The sequence below is a fragment of the Sapajus apella genome, unplaced genomic scaffold (assembly GCF_009761245.1).
Source record: "Sapajus apella isolate SASKATOON/1434 unplaced genomic scaffold, GSC_monkey_1.0 scaffold12, whole genome shotgun sequence".
Classification (NCBI taxonomy): Eukaryota; Metazoa; Chordata; class Mammalia; order Primates; family Cebidae; genus Sapajus; species Sapajus apella.
In genome coordinates this window covers 2118020-2136427 of record NW_022436952.1, presented here as the reverse complement: position 1 = coordinate 2136427, position 18408 = coordinate 2118020, and the positions used below count along the sequence as shown (strand labels likewise).

Genomic DNA, 18408 nt, shown 5'->3' with positions numbered 1-18408 from the left:
CAGGACCCATCGCCCTAGGAGCACAGGACCAGGCCTGAGGCTTGCTGGGGAGGGCAGCTTCCAGCTTGTAAGAGATCATTGAGGGCAAAGGCAAGCCTGCTAAGGCTGGGAGTATACCAAAGAAACAATCACACACAGAAATAAAAAGAGCTTTATTGTTCCCTCTGAGGGATTAATGCCAGGGAGTGAATGGTCCCCATACCCTCCCGTCCTGGGGGAGGCTGACAGAACAGTGCCGGGCAAGGCATGGCCCCTCCAGTCCGAGCTGGACTTCCAACCCCTGCAGCCATCACTCAAGCTAAAACGAGCAGTCCTGGACCTCAGGGAAACAACCACCTGGGCCAGGCCCAGGACTCCAAGCCTTCACAGCTCTTAGGGAACAGATCTGGGGGCCACCAGGGTTGGGCAAGGTCCATCCCCGGCCAACAGCCACTCTAGAGGAGCTGGGCCCAGACCCAGGAGACCGCTCACACACGCAGTAACGGCTGGGACAGAGCTGCAGGCCTGGGGGTGCCCGAAGGTCCAGAGAGGGCTGCAGGATCGGGGCCGGAGGGCCCCTGGCTGGAGTGTCTCAAGCTGAGTTGGGTCCGTGGGGCCAGGGTACCCCCTAAGGATCAGATCAGAATCCGAGGTGGAGATGTTCCAGGTCACGGCTGCGGCCCAAAGCTGGGGCCTACTTGTCAATGAGCCCTCCCTCCTTGAGCTTGAAGTAGAAGAACTTCTCCAGGGCACTGGCACAGCGGCAGTACTCGCTGTCGGGGGGGTTGTACTCGCGGCAGTTGGCGATGACCCGCTGCAGGTCGGCCACAAAGAGCTTCCGGGTCACGTAATAGCGGCTTCGCAGGCGCTCGGTCATGGTCTTCAGGTCTGCGGCAGCAGGAGAAGGAGCACAGCTCTAAGAGGCTGAGGGCTGCGGCAGGGCTGTCCGCCGGGGTGGGCCCCATGGGGCTGCAGGCTGCAGTGAGGGCAGGAGCAGGTGTGGGGACGGAAGAGGAGGGCATGGGGATGGAATGGAGGGTCCTCACCGATGGGGAAGCGGATGACCTCGTAGTAGTCAGGGGCCTCCGACTTCTTCACAGGCTCCATGAAGGGCCAGGCACTGGGGTGTGACTGGAGAGAAGAGCCCAGCTGGGGACAGCCCGGCTGCACCCATGCCAGCCTGAGATCACCAGCCACCCCACACTGCATCAAGAGGCCACAGCCATCGGTGCAGGGGTCCTGGAAAGGAAACCCGCTCTCCTCACCTTGATTTGGGCCAGCAGGTTTTTGAGGGTTGTGTAGAGCTGGTCAGGGTCCTTCAGCTCTTTCCTGGGGCAACAGACACCAAGTCTGAGGCTCCCAGTCCCTCTGCCCCGCCCCCAACCCAGCTCTCTTGACAAAACACTCACCCCTTCTCCTTCCCCAATGGCTTCCAGCCCGTCTCTCCTGCAAAGTGGGGAGGGGGAGAACGTCCCTGAGAATGCCACTCCACACCCCAAGCAGCATGCCCCCCAACCCCTACCCCGCAACCCAGACCCTTGCTTACGAATGCCAGGGACGCTCTCCACAGGGATCTGCCTCACGCCCTCCTTGAAGCAGCTGAGCCCCGGGTAGACCTTGCGGATCTGGGCCTGTTTGCGTTCGATCAGCTTCTTGATGATCTGAGGGGAGGAAGGGTCTGAGGGGCAACTCCAGCCCCAACAACAGCCCCTCCAGGGGTCTTGGTCGGAGCCATCAGCTGCACCCACCTGGCTACATCACCACCTAATCCAGCACCTTCCCTCGTTACTTCCCCAAAGGAGGCAGAGCAAGAACCAAGATCCCAGCCTGTGCCCTCCTCACTCACACACGCGCATGCACACGTGGTATAGGTCTATACACGTGCGCTGGCCCGCCGCAGGCACATTCATGAAAATCCCGCAGATGCGCACACCACCTCTTTCTGCTTCTTGATGATGTGGGACAGCTCCGTGTAGGGGATTCGGGGATTCAGCTCACACTCCATCAGTGTCGCTCCCTCGTAGTCCTTAATGTAGCCCAGGTAGCGGCTCTTGGGCACCTTGATGTCTTTGGAGAAGCCCTGGGGGATGGATGGTCATGACCCAGTGCATCTATAAGTATTTCCCACCTTCTGCAGTCCCTCCCCTGGGAGCACCAGTGGTGCTTGCCATGTGCCACCTCCCAATCCTGAACCTCCTCCTGGGGCACTGTGAGGCTTCAAACTGTCCCTGGAAAGGTCCCAGGTCATCGCCTGCTCCCAACTCATCCCCAAGAGCCCCCAGTTCCTCCAGCCTGCTATACTGGCCCCAAAGGCCCCTGTTCTCTCCTGGGGCAGCGGCAGCAGAGGAAGGAAGGAAGGCAGGCAGGCATGGAGACTTCGCTGGCAGATGTCAGGTGAAACAGGGGACGCAAAGGGACTCCTACTCCATCAGACAATGATCCCAGGCTCCAGGCAAAGGACGGGTGTGGGGCGAGGCCACAGGTCACCTGCTTTTTGAAGTAGCCGATGGCGTACTCGTCAGCGTAGGTGAGGAAGTAGAGAATGTTGTGCTTGATGTGATACTCCTTCAGGTGGTTCATCAGGTGGGTCCCATAACCCTGTGGGGGAGGGGAGCAGGACTCACCAGGAGCAGAGGATGGGCCTGGTGCTGGAGAGGTCTCAGAGCTCACAGCGGACAGGGCAGAATGGAAAGGAGGTAGGGAGGGCGAGAGCATCCAGGCACAAGAAAGGCAGCTGGCAGAGGAAGGAGAGTTTATGTGGAGAAAGGGAAGGCTGCGGGCTAAGCTCACTCTGGGTCAGGTGCAGTACTTGCTGTTTTACAGACCAATTCTCAAATTAACCCCAGAGGTGAGTATTACCACCTCTATTTTATAGAAGAGAAAACTGAAACTCAGCTACCTTAGGTAATGTGTTGACAGTCAGGCTGCCAGCCATGGCCCAAACACAACACGGGCCACTGATTCCCAGTCCTCGGGCCTCAGAGTTGGGGGAAAAGGGAGAGGGAATCACCAGCGGCAGGAGCAGGAGCAATGCCTCCCACAGATCAGGGCCAACAACTCACCATGCAGCTCTGGGGTACGTGACACACAGAACCAGACAGAGACCCTGCGAGTGGGTATGTTGTGACAAAGGACAGAAGCCAATACTATCAGCACAGGGCTACTGTAATAATTATTAGTTCAGCTAGGAGCAGTGGCTCACACCTATAATCCCAGCACTTTGGAAGGCCAAGGCAGGAGAATCACAAGGTCAGGAGTTGAAGACTAGCCTGAGCGACATATCGAAACCCAGTCTCTACCAAAACTCCAAAAATTAGCCAGGTGCACACCTGTCGTCCCAGCTACTTGGGAGGCCAAGGCAGGAGGCTCACTTGAGCCTGGGAGGTAGAGGCTGCAGTGAGCCATGATCTGCATTCTGGCCTGGATGACAGAGACCCTGTCTCAAAAAATAAAAATAAATAAAATAATGCATTCCCGCCGGGCGCGGTGGCTCAAGCCTGTAATCCCAGCACTTTGGGAGGCCGAGGCGGGTGGATCACAAGGTCAAGAGATCGAGACCATCCTGGTCAACATGGTGAAACCCCGTCTCTACTAAAAATACAAAAAATTAGCTAGGCATGGTGGTGTGTGTCTGTAATCCCAGCTACTCAGGAGGCTGAGGCAGGAGAATTGCCTGAACCCAGGAGGTGGAGGTTGCAGTGAGCCGAGATCGCGCCATTGCACTCCAACCTGGGTAACATGAGTGAAACTCCGTCTCAAAAAAAAAAAAAAAAAAAAAAATAATGCATTCCCCCATGTATGTAGATGTTCTTGTGATGAGGAAAACCCAGGTCCACAGGTGCACCGAAGTGTGGCTGCTTCTCCGGCTCCTTTTGGGAGCAGGTGGTTTCCTAATATTAAAGTACGGCTGCCACCTTGTGGGGATGTGAGGAACTGGCCGCTAACTAAGAGAGGAACAGGGGCTGCTGCACCCCACACATCCTGCTGCTCAGGGCTGGCCCAAACTTAGAAGCCTGCCGTGGGATGGGGCTGGGGCCAGGGAGCTGCGCTCACCTTGACCTGCTCATTAGAGGTGACCGCACAGAAGACAATCTCGGTGAAGCCCTGGGTGGGAAACATGCGGAAGCAGATGCCGCCGATAACCCGCCCGTCCTTGATCAAGGCCAGAGTCTTGTGCTTCCTAAGAGAGAGGGAGGCACATCACAGTCCCTGCCTGTCCTCTTCAGAGCCCTGGAAGTCTGAGCTGTAGTCAGGGTTGGGCAGTGAGAAGTAAGAATGCTCCACGGTTGAACCTCACAAGTGGGGAAAAGGGAATCCCCAATTTTCAGGAGTGAGGAGGTGGAGGAGGAAGGGCTCCCAGGTGTGTGGCCCTGGGGTAGGGGCTCTGTGGGGGACGCACGGGTCAAAGACGAGGCGGGCGATGTACTCCTTGGGCATGCGAGGCAGCTGGTGGGAAAAGACATTCTGCAGCCCCACGAGCCACAGCAACACCCGCCGGTTGGCCTTGGGCGTCAGTGAGTTGCCGATGACGTGGAACTCAATGATGCCTCGGCGCTCCTCCAGGCGGGCCGTCTCATCCCGGGCTGCATTGGCTGATAGCAGGCTCGTCTAGGCAGAGAGGAGGGGCAGTGGGCCGGGGTCTCAGGTTGGTGGGGGGATCCCCCAGCTGATCAGCAGGTCGGGCTGCCCACCTCAGGCCCCAGCATGGCAGCAGGGTCGGTGATGGTCAGCATGACCTCGTTGACCAGCTCCATGGGGATGTCGCCCATCACGCGGAGGCGCTTGGCATCCTCCAGGGTCAGGTTCTCCGGGAGCTTCCTCTTCTCGCCTATGGGGGAGGTAGGCAAGGTTGTCCAGGAACAGTAAAAAACGTTTGGGGAGGGGTCAATGAGGGTCCGAGGTCAGGGGTTGAGTATCCCACCTGGCATAGGCTCGGCCCCTGCAGAATCCAGACTCAGGGAGCTGTTGCTGGCCCCACCCATGCTGGGGCTGAAGATGGGGGTACTGGGAACAACCGCTGCACTGACTGTAGCTGAAGAGAGAGAGAGGGAGAGAGAAGGGTGCGGTGGCGGGAGAGAGGGGGAGAGAGAGAGAGACAGACAAACATAGATTAGGGACGGGGGTTGCAGCTGTTGGCAGGTCCCTCAATGGGATCCAGACCCTCCAGCTCAGCTGAGCCCTCTTCCACCCAGGAGGCTTAGCTCAGCCAGGGAGGCCAGAGACCCTGCGGAGCCTAACATGGCACATACCTGGCCGGGGCACCAGCTGTGTCCCCTCTGAGGGTGGCATGGTGAAGCCTGACTCCCAGATCGGAGAGTTTGCCCCATAGATCTCCTCCTCTAGCATGGACAGGAATCTGTAGGGAGGACACAGTCTGTCCCACAACTCTGTCCTCCACGGGTGCAGCCTGGGCCAGGCAGCAAAGGGACTGGAGGCTGGTCAGAGACAGACCCTGCTCTTAGGGAACTGGGGGCCTCAAAGAGGAGATAGCCCCTGCCTTCTGGGAGCCTCCAATTGAAGGTAAGAGGATAGGACACATCCAGGACAGAGATCAAAGAGGCTCAGTTTCGCCATGCTGGGCAGCACAAGGAGACATGTCGGAGCTGATGTCATCCTGTGCTATGTGACCAGGCAGGACACCTTGTCACCCTGAGTCCCCTCGCTGCCCTCAGTATCAAAATGGGCTCAGACTCCACCCCACCTTGCCATTTTTTGTTCCCACCTGGTGGCAGGGGGCACTAGAGAGCCAGGATTAGTCAGTAAGGCTTTTTGAACAGGGGAGTTATGACCCAGATTTTAAAAGATGTGGCCAAACAGAAGAACACAGTACAGAAAAGACCAGAACAGGAGTGGAAATGGGTTTCACTTTAAGCATAAGCTCTGCTTTCTTGGAGAGCTGTGCAGGGAAGGAGTCTGAGGCTGTGTCCAGGCCCCCATGGGAAATAATTAGTAACGTCTACCGGGGCATGGGGTGAGGGGGGCAGCGTTAGCTCGGGCCATGTACCTGCCATCCCCAGACTAGTACTAGCAAGTTGCTTCTGGGCCATGGGCAAGTCTGCCAGGTAGACGCCCAGATCCCAGAAGGCCCATGGAGGGAGAGGAGGGACCAATCCAGGAAGCCTTCCTGGAAAAAAGGGGACAACAGGGAGGAAGTGAACTTGGTGCCAAATCCTGATAGGCCAGAAGGAGCCTTACTTGGGGAAGTGAGTGAGGATGAGGGTCCTTTTCTCCGGCACCAATTTGTCCTTCTCCACTCGGAACTTTTCCAGCAGCTGCCGGCGGGTGACAGTGAAAATGGACCGGAGAAGGCTTCGCCCAAAGACATGAGTGGTTTCATAGCGAGGCAGGCTGTCGCAGCTCTGGGGCACGTGGCAGTAACAGAGCCATCTAGAGTAGGGGGCAGAGGGGAAACAGGTGAGGGCGGAAACCACTGAACCCAGGCTGAGCCTGCAAGGCTGCCCCGACGCTGCCCCCAGCTGAGCCTACCTGGTGTAATTGACCTTATAGGTAGCCACGTCTTCAGCCTGAGACCTCTGCCGAAACTGGGCAGGTGTCTCAAGCTTCCAGTAGTTAAGGCAGAGCAAGAACATCTTTGAGAGCTCGAACATCGTCTGCCGCTCCCTGGGAGCCAGGTGACTAAACTTGTACTGCACAAAGTTCAGCACACCCTGAGAAGCGGTGGGTGGGGACAAAACCAGGAATGAGGTGTGAGCAGCCCGCAGGGCCTTCTTAGACAAAAGAAGATGCTTTCTGAGGCCAGGGACAAGGGTCTCCCCTCTCTCTCAGGTGCTCTCTATAGAGAAGCTCTGCCCCCTCCCTACAGCACCAAGGTTAGCACAAAACACCCTCCCTTCTCTGAACTTCCCCCATGTTCTCAGCTTGAGAATGGAGAACACAGGCTCCCCACTCCTCCAAGCTGTCCCCAATTCTCCTACCCCCTATCTCCAATTCCCCATCCCACCTGCTCAATATTAGGTTTCTCAAATGGGGGGCTGCCCAGGGACCCCTCCACCACGGGCCGGGTCATCTGCAGGATGCATTTCCGCAGGAGCTGGAGAGAAGAGGAAGGGAAGGAGGGGGGAGCAGGGCAGAGCTACAGACAACCCCTCAAGGCCCCACCTCCTTCACCCACTCACACCCTCCTTAGGTGGAAGCTCACCTTGAAGAGGTAGAAATAGACCTGCTTGGTGTCTGTGTCCTCCTCCTTGTGAACAGACATGAAGAGATTCTCCACGTCTACCACCATCCCCAGCAGTCGGTTTATCTCATCCTCTGACACATTCTCCAAGTGGGATACGTGGTCAGCTGCAAGACAGGTGGCAGAGTTGGGAAAAACTGATAGAAGAGAGCAACAAGGCTTCTTGCCTCTCTTCACAGCCAACCAAAGATACACACTCCGTCCCTCCAACCAGTGTGACCAACGGTGAGACTGATTGCTCCGATATCAACCGTTGGGTTGCCCGGACCTGTTCTGGGCTGAGATTTCCTTTCTTTCTTGATGCATGCACACCCCCAACCCAATCCCTCCTTAGGAAGCATCTTTGATTTTTTTCAGAGATGAGGCTTTGTGGGACTTGTCACCCTGTCCAAGCAGGACCCTGCACCTGCCCCCAGCTCCAAGGGCGCTGCCTGCCTTACCCAAGGGGTGCTCACAACTGCGGCACAGCTCACTCAGGTTGGCAGCTGGCTGCTGCAGATCCATGCGGGGTGCAGTGGGGGGCTTGGGGTTTTTCCAGCCATTACACTTACAGGTTTCATTGGCCTGGAGGCGGAAGGATCAGTCAGTGACCTATACCTCTGGGGCAAGAGCCGTTCCGCAGCCAGAGCTTTGACCCCATTCCCACCCGAGCCCGGGGATGCCCCAAGCCCCGCCCCTTCACCCCAGGCCCCGCCCCCACCTTGCAAGCCGAGAAGACCCCTAGCTTCTCTAGCTTCTTGGCGCGCGGCAGCCCCCGGACTTGCGCCTTCCTCTGGCTAGCGCGCTGCTGCTGGCTCAGGCCAGGTCGAGCCGGATCCCCCCCGCTCCCGGCCCCCCCACTTCCTACCCCGGGCCCCCCAGTCCCTGTGCTCCCGGCTGGAGCTGCAGCTGGGGCAGGGGCTGGTGCCGGAGTGGGAGTCGGAGTCGGGGCTGAAGCCGGGCTGGGTGCAGGAGTCGGAGTTGGGGCAGGGGCTGGGGACTGAAGGGGCCTGGGCTGCGCAGCCGGGGCCGGGGTCGGGGCCTGGGAAGGTTCCGCCATGGCCTCCCCCGCAGCGGAGAGCGGCGCCGCGCTCCCAGCCCTAGGGCCGCATGGGCAACCGGCGCTCAGTACGCAGGCGTCGCTGCGCGGCGCACGACGGGAGTTGTAGTCTTCTCGCTGTGTTCCCCCACTGCCTTTAGCTTCCAGACTTTTCTGTCCTGTCTCTTGGTCCCTGACGGCCAAGTGAGGCCTGAGCGTAAGCCCCACATTGACCCCTCTTCACTTCTAATCTCTTTTAAAGGCGTCCGGGCGAGTCACGATGGCTGTTCTCTTGGGGACAAGGAGTCTTGGGAGAATCGTGGGGTCTGCCTCTTCCCCGAGCCTCTGTACCACTTAACCCTCTCCCCAACTCCTGCAAAAGCCCTGCCCTACGCGGCTCCGGACACGGAATTGCACCTGCGGTAGAGATGAAACGTAGCAACAGTTCTGCAGCAGTGTGGTGGTGACTTGGGTATGTTCTCTTCCTGACATTCACCTGCATCCTTTTGTATGCTTTTCTGTATGTATGCATTTAATAGTATCACTCAACAAAGGGAGTTTATCAGGCCAGGTGGCTGGCTCACGCAGGAGGATCGCTTGAGCCCAGGAGTTCGAAACCAGGCTGGACAACATAGGGAGACCCCCATCTCTACAAAAAATAAAAAAATAAAGTTTATAGGCTGGGTGAGGTGGCTCACGCCTGTAATCCCAGCACTTTGGGAGGCCGAGATGGGAGGATTGCTTTAGCCTACTTAGTAGTTCGAAATTAACCTGGGTAACATAACGAGACCCCGTGTCTCTTAAAAAATAAAGTTTATCAAATAACAGCACCAGAGCCATAGCTGTGGTCACGATGGTCACCAAGGCTACTGAAGTGGAGGGTCAGGCAGAGGAGAGGTAGGTTTTTCTCTGTGCACTGGGAGCTGCTCTCCTGAAGCCCCAACTGCGTCTTCATCTTTGTGGCCCCAGAGCCCAGAACCCAGCTTGCCGCACAGGAAGCCCTGGGAGCGGATTTAGTAAGGCAGCCGGAGAGACCAGTCTGCCTCTTCGTCCCACGTGTCACGTGGAGTTGTGGGTGGTCAGGGAGAGGCAGGGTGGATGACCCGGGAAGGCTGCCCTCCCCTGGCTGTATCTGGGAACAAACCTTGCCCCAGGTCTGGTCCTTAGGAGGCAAGACAGTCCCCTTCCAGCTAGCCAGCAGATCAGTCTGCTGCTGGCTGCGGCGGGGTCCGGCTCCCTCGGATCTGGCCTGGTTGTGGATCCAGTTCCTTCACAGCCCCAGACCCACTGACGAGGTGGGGAAAGGCGGAGAAAGGGTCAGGGTCTGGGATGAGAGCAGCTAGCTGCCTGGCGCTGACAGTCTTGCTCTTGGTGGTAAGATGGGCGTGGCTAACCTCAACTCCGCCTGCTTTTGCAGAAGCAAAGGAAACCCAGGGGAACCGAGCGAGCCGAGCTCAGCTAGGCTGTGCGAGGTCCCTCCCCTCCTGGGGTCCTCGCGCCTAGCTCTGTGCTCGGAGCCTCGAGCTCTTGGACAGCAGTTGGTTGCTCAATCGGATACAGAGGGTCGGTAACACTTTCTCCGAGAGCCGGGTGCCATCCCAGTGTCCCAGCGTGGCCCTCGCTGAACGGAACCAGGCGGCCACACTGCCAGTGCGGCTGCTCCAGGACAGCCCGGCAGCTCAGGAGGACAATGACCATGCCAGAGACAGTTACCAAATGAAGATGGATGCCCATGGCTTTGCCCCGGAGGAGCTGGTGGTGCAGGTGGATGGCCAATGGCTGATGGTGACCGGACAGCGGCAAATGGAGGGCAGTGACCCGGAAAGGGGCAGTTACAGCATGTCACAGAAGATGCACCAGAAAACGCGGCTCCCGACCAACATGAATCCCACCGCCATGACCTGCTGCCTGACCCCCTCCGGCCAGCTGTGGGTCAGAGGCCAGTGTGGGGCACTGGCTCTCCCTGAAGCCCAAACAGGACCGTCCCTGAAACTCAGCAGCCTCGGTTCTAAGGCTTCCAAGCTGACCCAGTAAACAATAACCCTGTGTGCAGCAGCCTGGGTGTCCGTTGTTTTTCTGGGGATGGGGTGAGAGGTAGAAGGAGTGAAGGCACAGGAGGCAGGAAAGGCACCTCAAGGTGGTGGTCCACCAAGAATCAGGCCTCTGCGGGTGGACCACTTGAGGCCAGGAGTTGGAGACCAGCCTGGCCAACATGGTGAAAGCCCGTCTCTACTAAAACCACAAAATTAGGCATGGTGGTGTGCGCCTGTAATCCCAGCTACCGAAAGCTGAAGCAAGAGAATCGCTTGAATCTGGGAGGTGGAGGGAGATTGCAGTGAGCCAAGATGCTGCCACTGCACTCCAGCCTGAGCGAGTAGGACTCTGTCTCAAAAAATAAGAGGCCGGGTACAGTGGCTCATGCCTGTAATCCCAGCACTTTGGGAGGCCAAGGCGGGCGGATCACTTGAGGCCAGGAGTTTGAGACCAGCCTGGCCAACATGGTGAAACCCCACTCTACTAAAAATGCAAAAATTAGCTGGGCATGGTGGTAGGCGCCTGTAATCCCAGCTACTCGAAAGCCTAAGGCAGGAGAATGGCTTGAACCCAGGAGGCAGAGTCTGTAGTGAGCTGAGATGGCCCCACTGCACTCCAGCTTAGGTGACAGACTCTGTCTCACCAACACAGAGAAATTGGAGGGGAGTGTGACCCTAGCCGAGCAGGAGCCCCAGCAGGGAGCAGCAGAGAGCTGAGAGTGTTCAGATCTGATTCCAGAACCAGTAGAGAGCTGGGTTGGGGCAACTTGGATCTGGTGTTGGGGGTGCTGTGGACAGAGGTGGTGAGGAAAGCCAGGGGCTGCAGCGATTCCTTCCTCTTCAGGAAGAGAGTGAGAGGATTCAGACCCTCACAGGCTTGGTAAAGACCAACCAAAACACCCAAAGAGATTGCTTCTGGTGTTTCAGAGACTACTTACTGATCATCAAATCCAGACCGCATGTTACCCCAGCATGATCTGGTAGGTAGTGGAGGGGGAGGGAGTGGTAGAGAAGTGAACACAGGTCCTGAAACTTCAAACTTGGTCAGCCCAGGTCAGTTTTACCCTACCCCTACCCCATCGGAGCTGCAAACAGTAAGAGCCTCTTTCTCTTGGTCACCATGACCACCAGCATTCCCTCACATTTGAGGGGAAGCTTTTGTTTAACCAGATTCAGTGGTTCATTTTAAATCAACTTCAAGTAAACTAGAGAGGGCATGGTCTGATAAACTCTGCCAGAGAAAGACAAGGAAGACAAGTGTGAGGTCGATCGGCTGACTATATTGACAAGATACTGATTGGTTACATGTTGAAGAAAACATACAATACAAAATACAGAAAAAGTTGGTTCCGTCCCCTCCCACTCCCCCCCTTACCCACCCACCCCCCAAATACTCATCATCGTGATTTGGTCAGAACAGGGCTCAGAGCCAGAGGTCGGGGTGACCGAGTGGAGGGGCTGTGGGCAATGGGTTTGTGGCTGTCACAATAATGCTGTGATAATGCTGTGCTTCCCCAGCAGGGAGGTGGGGACAGGGAGGGGGGCTGCAGCCTGATGACAGCCAGCTGAGGGAAGAGCTGCCACTCCCTTCCCAAGCCCCTTCCCAAGGTCTGCCCCACCGCACAAACCCAAGACCACTCCGAACAGGAAGAGGATGTGGATGCTCTTGCTGGGTCCGCTGTTCCGCAGGAAGGAAAGAAAGTGTAGCTGCTCTGACCCCGCTGTCCCCATGTACAAGGGTGGGGGGGGCGGGGCGGACAGGAGCATGTGGCTACTCCCAGCAAGGGAAAGTGAGACAGCAGTAGAAAGGGGAGGAAGTGGGAAGAGCAGAAGATCATATATATTAAAAAAGTGACTTAAGACTTAAAATTGAATTAGTATTTGTACAGAAAGGTGCAGGTGGAATACCTCACTCCAGCCTATGATCAAAATTATATGAAGAAATCATGGTGGACCCCTCCCCCCTGCCCCCCAGTGGTGGCCCAAGTCGTTAAGTGCGATTGGTTAGAGTGGATTCCAGTCGGGTCGTTCAGGCGGAGGAGGTGGGGGCAGCGGGCAGGCAAGGGGGGCTCAGTTGCTGCAGCACTGGCTCCGGCTGGCTGGGTTGCTCTCCTGGAGGTCCACACCTCGGTTTCGGCCTGGAGCACCAGCTGCATTCTGGGGCTCGTTCTTGGGAAGCTTCTTAGCTGTTTGGAAGTGGGGGGAAATGCATTTGTAGGGAGTACCCCAATAACTCTCTGAGTTCCACTGGAGCAGATTCTGGCCTTTACACCCCATCAGTGATAACTAACATATCTATGTGTCAGGTACCTTCTGAGTGTTTTTAGGAAACTGCAGCAAAGAAAGGTAAAATAACTTGCTCCAAACCACAGAGCTAACGAGTAGTAGAGGCAGGATCTACAACCCAGGCAGGACGATTCCAGAGCCAATGAGCTAAAAACTCCCAGGAAGTGGGTAGGGGTAGTGATGGCAGGCTCGGAAATGGGTGGCAGGCGACAGGGTCAGGGGTGAAATGTTGAGACTTTGACCCAGGCTTCAGGAACTTATGAGGTGAATAACCAACATCTACAACTGGGAGTCAGGTGAGGATGAAAACAATTTTATCAGAAGGTTAAAAGTGGTAAAGGGACCCCACAGGCCCACTCCAGGACAGCAGACAAGTGATATGCCCTTGGTGTGGCAGAGAGAAGGGGAGGAGAAGCAACTTACCTATTGCCATGAAAATTTCATTCACGTTCATGGCAGTCTTTGCTGATGTCTCCATAAACAGCAAACTATTGTCGTCTGCATAGGCTTGTGCTTCCTGATTTGGATGGAGGTGAGAAAGTAAGTGAGAGGAAATGGCAAGGGCTAGGGCCCAGGATAAAAACCTTCCCTGTTCAAGTGCCTCCTCATAATAGAGATCAGCTGGACAAGCTGATCGGGTCCGCCCGGTCATGTCCAGCACCTCTCAGCTCACAACCATGGGCAGATGTCTTACTCAGGTTTCCTTAGGTCCACCCTACCTTCCTGCCCTTCAAAATCCTTAGGCTAGGAAATACTTCTAGAAAATTATCCTACAAATACATTTGCATGTTTGCACAAAAGCACACAAGTATGCGGATGTCTACTGCAGCACTGTTTTCAGTCTTTTTGCAATTATTAGGGACTGGTAAAAAATGAACATATACAGTATGTATAGCACACTGCCATCCATGTAAAGAAAGGGATTAAAAACTACGTGCATATTTCTGGAAGGACAAGAAACTGGGAAAATTACAGGAAGAAAAGTTGAGTTTCTAGGGTTAGCAGAGACTAAAGTACTTCTTCTTCTTCCTCTTTTTTTTTTTTTTTTTTTGAGACAGGATCTCACTGTGTTGCCCAGGCTGGAGTGCAGTGGCACAATCACTGCTCACTGCAGCCTCAACCTCCTGGCCTCCAGTGATCCTCCCCACCTCAGCCTCCTGAGTAGCACACCACCATGCCTGGCGAACTTCTATATTTTTTGTAGACACGGTGTCTCACCACATTGCCCATGCTGGTCTTGAACTCCTAAGCTAAAGTAATCCTCCTGCCTTAGCTTCCAGAGTGTTGGGATTACAGGCATGAGCTACTGCACCTGATGTTTTTTTGTTTTGTTTTTTAAGGAGATGGGGCCTCACTCTTGGCCATGCTGGAGTGCAATGGCGCAATCACTGCAGCCTTAAACTCCTGGGCTTAAGCAATCCTCTTGCCTTAGCCTCCTAAGTAGCTGAGACTATAGGTGTATGCCACCAAGCCCAGCTAACTTTTAAATCCTTTGTAAAGGCAGAGTCTTCCTATGTCACCTAGGCTGGTCTTGAACTCGTGGCCTCAAGTGATCCTGCTACTTCAGCCTCCCAAGGCACTGGGATTATAGACAGGAGTCATGATGCCCACTAGGCCCATGCTTGAGGCATGACAGGACAGTAGATGGAAGCTTCCCTGTTGCCTCCTAGCACGGCCCTTCCCAAAGCCCCTAAGCAACCTGGGTGAGGCCAGGGGGAGCTGCTTCCTGCACTCGTTCCCCAAGTCCATTGTCTCCCCACCTGGAATTCCACGGCTCTCTTGCTGGCCAGGTCTGCCTTGTTACCCGCAAGTGCAATGACGATGTTGGGGCTGGCCTGCCTCTGTAGCTCCTTCACCCAGTTCTTGGCCCGTGCAAATGTATCCTGAGAAGACAGGGACAGAATGTCAAAGGGACAGAGAAGGCATTCAGCCCAAGGCCACCCACTAGAGACTTGCAAGCTGGCACAGCCAAATTAAGACATTGCCACCTAAAGATTCTGGCACAATGTCCCCGAATAGGAAATCTGCCAACCCCCCAGCCAGCAACAGAGGGTTAAGATTCGGGCTTTGGTAACCCAATCCCTGGGACTTGGAGAAGATGAAGGGCAGAGGAAGAAGCAAGGGGAAATGTTTACTGTGTTGGTGATGTCATAGACCACGATGGCAGCCTGGGCCCCCCGGTAGTACATGGGGGCCAGGCTGTGATACCGCTCCTGTCCAGCTGTGTCCCAGATCTCAAACTTGACTGTTGTGTCGTCCAGGCAGACAGTCTGTGTGAGGAAGGCCGCTGAAAGAGAGAAGGAGCGCCCACGGGCAAGAGCGAGTTAGAAGCCACCCCACACATTCCCACGGTTGCTTCTAGGCCCTGGCATTCAGAAGCCCACCGCTGAGATGGGTACAGAGAACCCCCAACCCAGGAGCCAAAGCAGGCCTGAGCAGGCTGGTGTTTAGATTTTTATGTATGTGTCTGGGGGACGGGGTCTGCACAGGCTTTACAGACCCAGCCCAGGCAAGGGCAGACGGGATGCCTGCGTGCATTGAGCCGTCTCAGGAGCACTCTCTGAAGAGGAACACAGCAGGGGCAGGAGAGGGGATGCCCAGGGGAAGCCTGACTCCAAGCACAGAAGGGTGAGCGCCCTCAGACCTCCTCCTCCTACCACTCCAGAACAGACCAGCTGGGAACCTCTCCAGCCCTCGGTTTGCTCCAGCCCAGGGGTGTCGATGACCTTGGGTTTCCTGAGGACGTTCTCACACACTTAGCTATGCCGGAGAAGTACACACTATTCCACTGCCAGGCTGAGGCTGGGTGGCCAGCTTCCCAACCACCCCTGCCACCTCCAGGCACTCCAGCTAGACACCGCCCCCAGCTCTGACCCAGACCCGTTCCTGTATGGCCACCCTGTAACTTGACCTTCAGGGAACATGGTGACTCTTTCTTAGGGGAACGCGGGGTGCTTGTACACAAACTTCAAAGGAGGAGTCCCAGGGCTGGGACAGACAGTGAAAGGCCCCTCTGCCCCTGGACCCAGCAGAGGACCCCAGATAGCCATGTGTAGAAGGCTGCTTTCCTGGTCTGCCCTCCCCCAGCTCACTGAGGGACCTGGGACACTGCCTCACTTCCCCTCTCCAGCTCCTGACCCAAGTGCTGAGGAGGCAGCAGGGAGATTGCTGACACATCTCATTTGTTTCCAGCTGCCTGGAAACCTCCTACCAACCAAGAGCATAGAGACCGGATGACTCAAGGCCAACGCTGGTCCCGGCTTCTTGATGTGTGTGCTAGCCATGAAGGCAAGAGGCTGAGGCCGGACCCTCACTCACATCCTAAATGCTGACCACTGGAGAATCAACAACAGGCTATACGCTCCAGAAAGGAGAAAGTCAGCTTCAGAAATGCCCAACTATCACGAGCTCTGACTTACCAGGCCGTTCCTCCTGGAAGCGGGAGAGGCCAGGGCACATGGCCCGCCCATTACAGTAAGAAGGGGCCTGAGAGACCCAGAGCCAGCCTCTCCCTCCCTGCGGCTGGGGCAGTGGAAGGGCCTCAGTCAAGGCCACACAAAATCAAGAAGAGGCAGAAACAGGATGGGAAGCTAGCTTTCCACTCCCAGCTAGTGCTTACTCGCCATGCTTTTGGGCACTCTGACATGGAGACCAGCTGCTGGACTCAATTTCAGGGCCCAGGCAAGGAAGAGGGCTGCCACCACAGACGCCGTAGTCTCCAATGCAGGCAGGCAGCTTCCCATCTCCTCAAGGTCAAAGCATTTCTTTGGCAACCTTGAAGCCCCTCCCCGACACCCTCGTCCCCACTCACCTCCGATTGTGCTCTCTTGGTACTCGTGAAACTGTCCCTTGACGAAGCGGAGGACAAGGCTGGATTTGCCCACCGCAGACTCCCCCAGCAGAACCAGCTTGAACTGACAGATCTTGTTCCCAGAGGCTGGCCCATTGGGTCGTGCTGCGCCTCCCCGACCCGCCATTGCCCGTCTAGCTGTAGTGGTCCAGAGAGCGGGGCGGGACCGGTGCTATGCAAAGAGGCACTTAGTGGGGAGGGGGACCTCCAACTGTAAGGAAGAAATGAGAAGGACTGGGTTAGCTCAGAGGCCGTCACCCAGTGTGTCCTTCTCAAATTACAGGTCTTTCTCTCTGGCCTCACTGAAGGCCTAGCTGCCGGCTTCCCCTCACCTCACCTGCCTGCCCTCACTGCTAGCTAGAGGTCAGGAGGCCGCACTGGGCTACACTAGCCGTTTACCAGCTCTACCACCATTTGAGCCAGAAAGAGGAGAACGGTCTCCCAACGTCAGGCTCATGGTTCTGAGCAAACATACTGACTTCTGGATCCCAAATATGTACATTCACCTCCAATAAACACACACAGGAGATGAATGAATGTATGCCAGCCTGGTGACAGTTCGGTCAACAGGCTTTTGGGGCAAAATTTAAAAAAAAATGCTCAGAAAGATACCACGATTTAGGTCAACAAGGAACCGGCAGTCTGGTAGCCAGGACCAAGTGGTGAGGCAAACAGGGGCCCCGGGGATCGTGGAAGAAAGCTCCTCAGAGAAGGTGCTAGGCCAACCTTGTGGACATTCAGGGACCAGGGCCTGGCCAGCATAAGTTGTTATTAACATAGCCATTTTTCTCCTGCCACCTTCAGAAGGACTGACCGACCTTCTGTCTAAGGCTGGATCGTGTGCCTCTGTGCCCCAGAATCAAAGCGATGCTTCACTCTCTCACCCTCAGCCTCCTACCTCAGTTCTCTCCTTTTTGATGGGCCAGAAGTCTCATAGCCATTGAGAAACAAAACACACAGAAATCACACACACCCAAGTCAGAGCTCTGCTGCAGTCAGCACAGCTACCAACTTTCCCTTTTTCAATGGAGACCTCAGTTCCATTCTCTACTGGCAGAGATGGGGTGATGAAGAGGAAGAAGAGGCAGGAGGTGTGGGAGGGCAGACGCCAAGTCCTGTACCCCCAACAGCTGGTGTTCCAGCCCCAACATCTGAATCACTTGGTTGGTGACAGCTTCAGAAGCTCAAGTTTTTGGTTTCTTTTGGTAAGTTCTGGAATTGCAAAGATACATGAGGAGCCTAGCTCTAGAAGACTCTAGAAGATATAAGTGTATGTCTTCATCAGACATATATATCTGACATCAACAGACATCAGGATATATACAGAATGTTTTACAAACAGGTACTGTTGAGTAGGTATTAAGTACTGAACACTGTTCAGCATTTGAACCTGGGTTGGAAAGAAAACGTTTTTATTAGGCTTCCCTTTTGGTATAATGGAGTCTAAGATCCCAGGGAGAGCCCTGATCTGCCCCTGAGCAAGGGAAGTGCATTCCCTCGCGGTCCAGGGACAGCAATGTGGATGAACAGGAGGTATCTGTGGGAAGCAAATGGTCCCCACTCATGCAAGAAACTGACAGCAAAGGGCTTGCTTTGTTCAACCTCAAATCGTTTTCCACATCCAAGTTCTCCCAGCAACTCATTTAAAAAGTGAGCGTCAGGAAGAGTGATTCACTAGCCAGAAACAACAGTTTCCTTTCTGGACAGCACCAAAGGAAAAGAGGTTTGAAATGGGGCCCACCTCTTCCCCAAAAGTACAAGGAAGGAAGTACGGGGTGGTGGGTCTCAATTAGCAACCAGAAATACCATGTAAATATTTCAAAATTACGCCACTTCAATATCTCACAGTTTAAGATGCTTTCTCATTTCACCCGTCAATGAAGAGGCAATGCTTTCTGCTTAAGAGATGGCTTCATCGTAGTGCCTATGTGCATACTAGGAACTCAAAGAGTGCTGACTGGAGGAAATAATTTTTTTTTTTTTTTTTTTTTTTTTTGAGACGGGTTTTTACCTTTTTTCCCCGGTGGTGAGCGATGGCGCGCTC

At 55.4% G+C, this 18408-nt stretch overlaps 3 protein-coding genes across 4 annotated transcripts in view; 1 reads left to right on the top strand and 2 right to left on the bottom strand.

Moving 5' to 3' along the window:
• Positions 1-133: 133 nt before the first annotated feature.
• Positions 134-8591, bottom strand: KAT2A (lysine acetyltransferase 2A). 2 transcript variants are annotated; one of them, XM_032279639.1, is made up of 18 exons: positions 7878-8589; positions 7618-7741; positions 7139-7284; positions 6941-7030; positions 6466-6647; positions 6175-6366; positions 5229-5335; positions 4901-5011; positions 4671-4807; positions 4379-4587; positions 4033-4159; positions 2467-2577; positions 1916-2059; positions 1526-1640; positions 1389-1425; positions 1245-1308; positions 1026-1110; positions 134-867 (listed from the first exon to the last, which is right to left on the bottom strand). In XM_032279639.1, the coding sequence occupies exons 1-18, from the start codon at positions 8214-8216 to the stop codon at positions 674-676; spliced, it is 2514 nt and encodes an 837-aa protein (XP_032135530.1). In that variant the 5' UTR covers positions 8217-8589; the 3' UTR covers positions 134-673. The 2 variants fall into 2 exon arrangements, with proteins under 2 accessions (XP_032135530.1, XP_032135531.1); XM_032279640.1 differs by lacking the exons at positions 134-867; positions 1026-1110; positions 1245-1308; positions 1389-1425 and having other exon boundaries at positions 1553-1640; positions 1861-2059; positions 7878-8591.
• On the top strand, positions 8215-10250 carry HSPB9 (heat shock protein family B (small) member 9). The gene is made up of 4 exons (XM_032279277.1): positions 8215-8284; positions 8458-8617; positions 9133-9211; positions 9699-10250. Exons 1-4 carry the CDS (start codon positions 8215-8217, stop codon positions 10227-10229), a joined length of 840 nt encoding a protein of 279 aa, XP_032135168.1. The 3' UTR covers positions 10230-10250.
• Positions 10251-11488: 1238 nt separating this feature from the next.
• RAB5C (RAB5C, member RAS oncogene family) overlaps positions 11489-18408 on the bottom strand; it is a 37133-nt gene continuing 30213 nt past the window's right edge. Inside the window, exons 2-6 of the mRNA XM_032279638.1 lie at positions 16326-16575; positions 14650-14801; positions 14275-14397; positions 12938-13031; positions 11489-12414 (exon numbers count right to left, since the gene is read on the bottom strand). Of these exons, the coding sequence (XP_032135529.1) occupies positions 12299-12414; positions 12938-13031; positions 14275-14397; positions 14650-14801; positions 16326-16491 (651 nt within the window). The 5' untranslated portion in view covers positions 16492-16575 and the 3' untranslated portion in view covers positions 11489-12298. The remainder of the gene's footprint in view (positions 12415-12937; positions 13032-14274; positions 14398-14649; positions 14802-16325; positions 16576-18408) is intronic.

Excerpts from the sequence above, each read along its gene's own strand:
- HSPB9 (XM_032279277.1), top strand. The coding sequence starts at position 8,215 with ATGGCCTCCCCCGCAGCGGAGAGCGGCGCCGCGCTCCCAGCCCTAGGG. Across the intron at positions 8,618-9,132 it reads GACACGGAATTGCACCTGCG|CCCCAACTGCGTCTTCATCT; the intron begins GTAGAGATGAAA and ends GCTCTCCTGAAG. Across the intron at positions 9,212-9,698 it reads AAGCCCTGGGAGCGGATTTA|CTCTGTGCTCGGAGCCTCGA; the intron begins GTAAGGCAGCCG and ends CCTCGCGCCTAG.
- KAT2A (XM_032279639.1), bottom strand. The coding sequence starts at position 8,216 with ATGGCGGAACCTTCCCAGGCCCCGACCCCGGCCCCGGCTGCGCAGCCC. Across the intron at positions 6,648-6,940 it reads AGAAACCTAATATTGAGCAG|GGTGTGCTGAACTTTGTGCA; the intron begins GTGGGATGGGGA and ends ACCGCTTCTCAG. Across the intron at positions 4,808-4,900 it reads AGGGGCCGAGCCTATGCCAG|GCGAGAAGAGGAAGCTCCCG; the intron begins GTGGGATACTCA and ends CCTCCCCCATAG.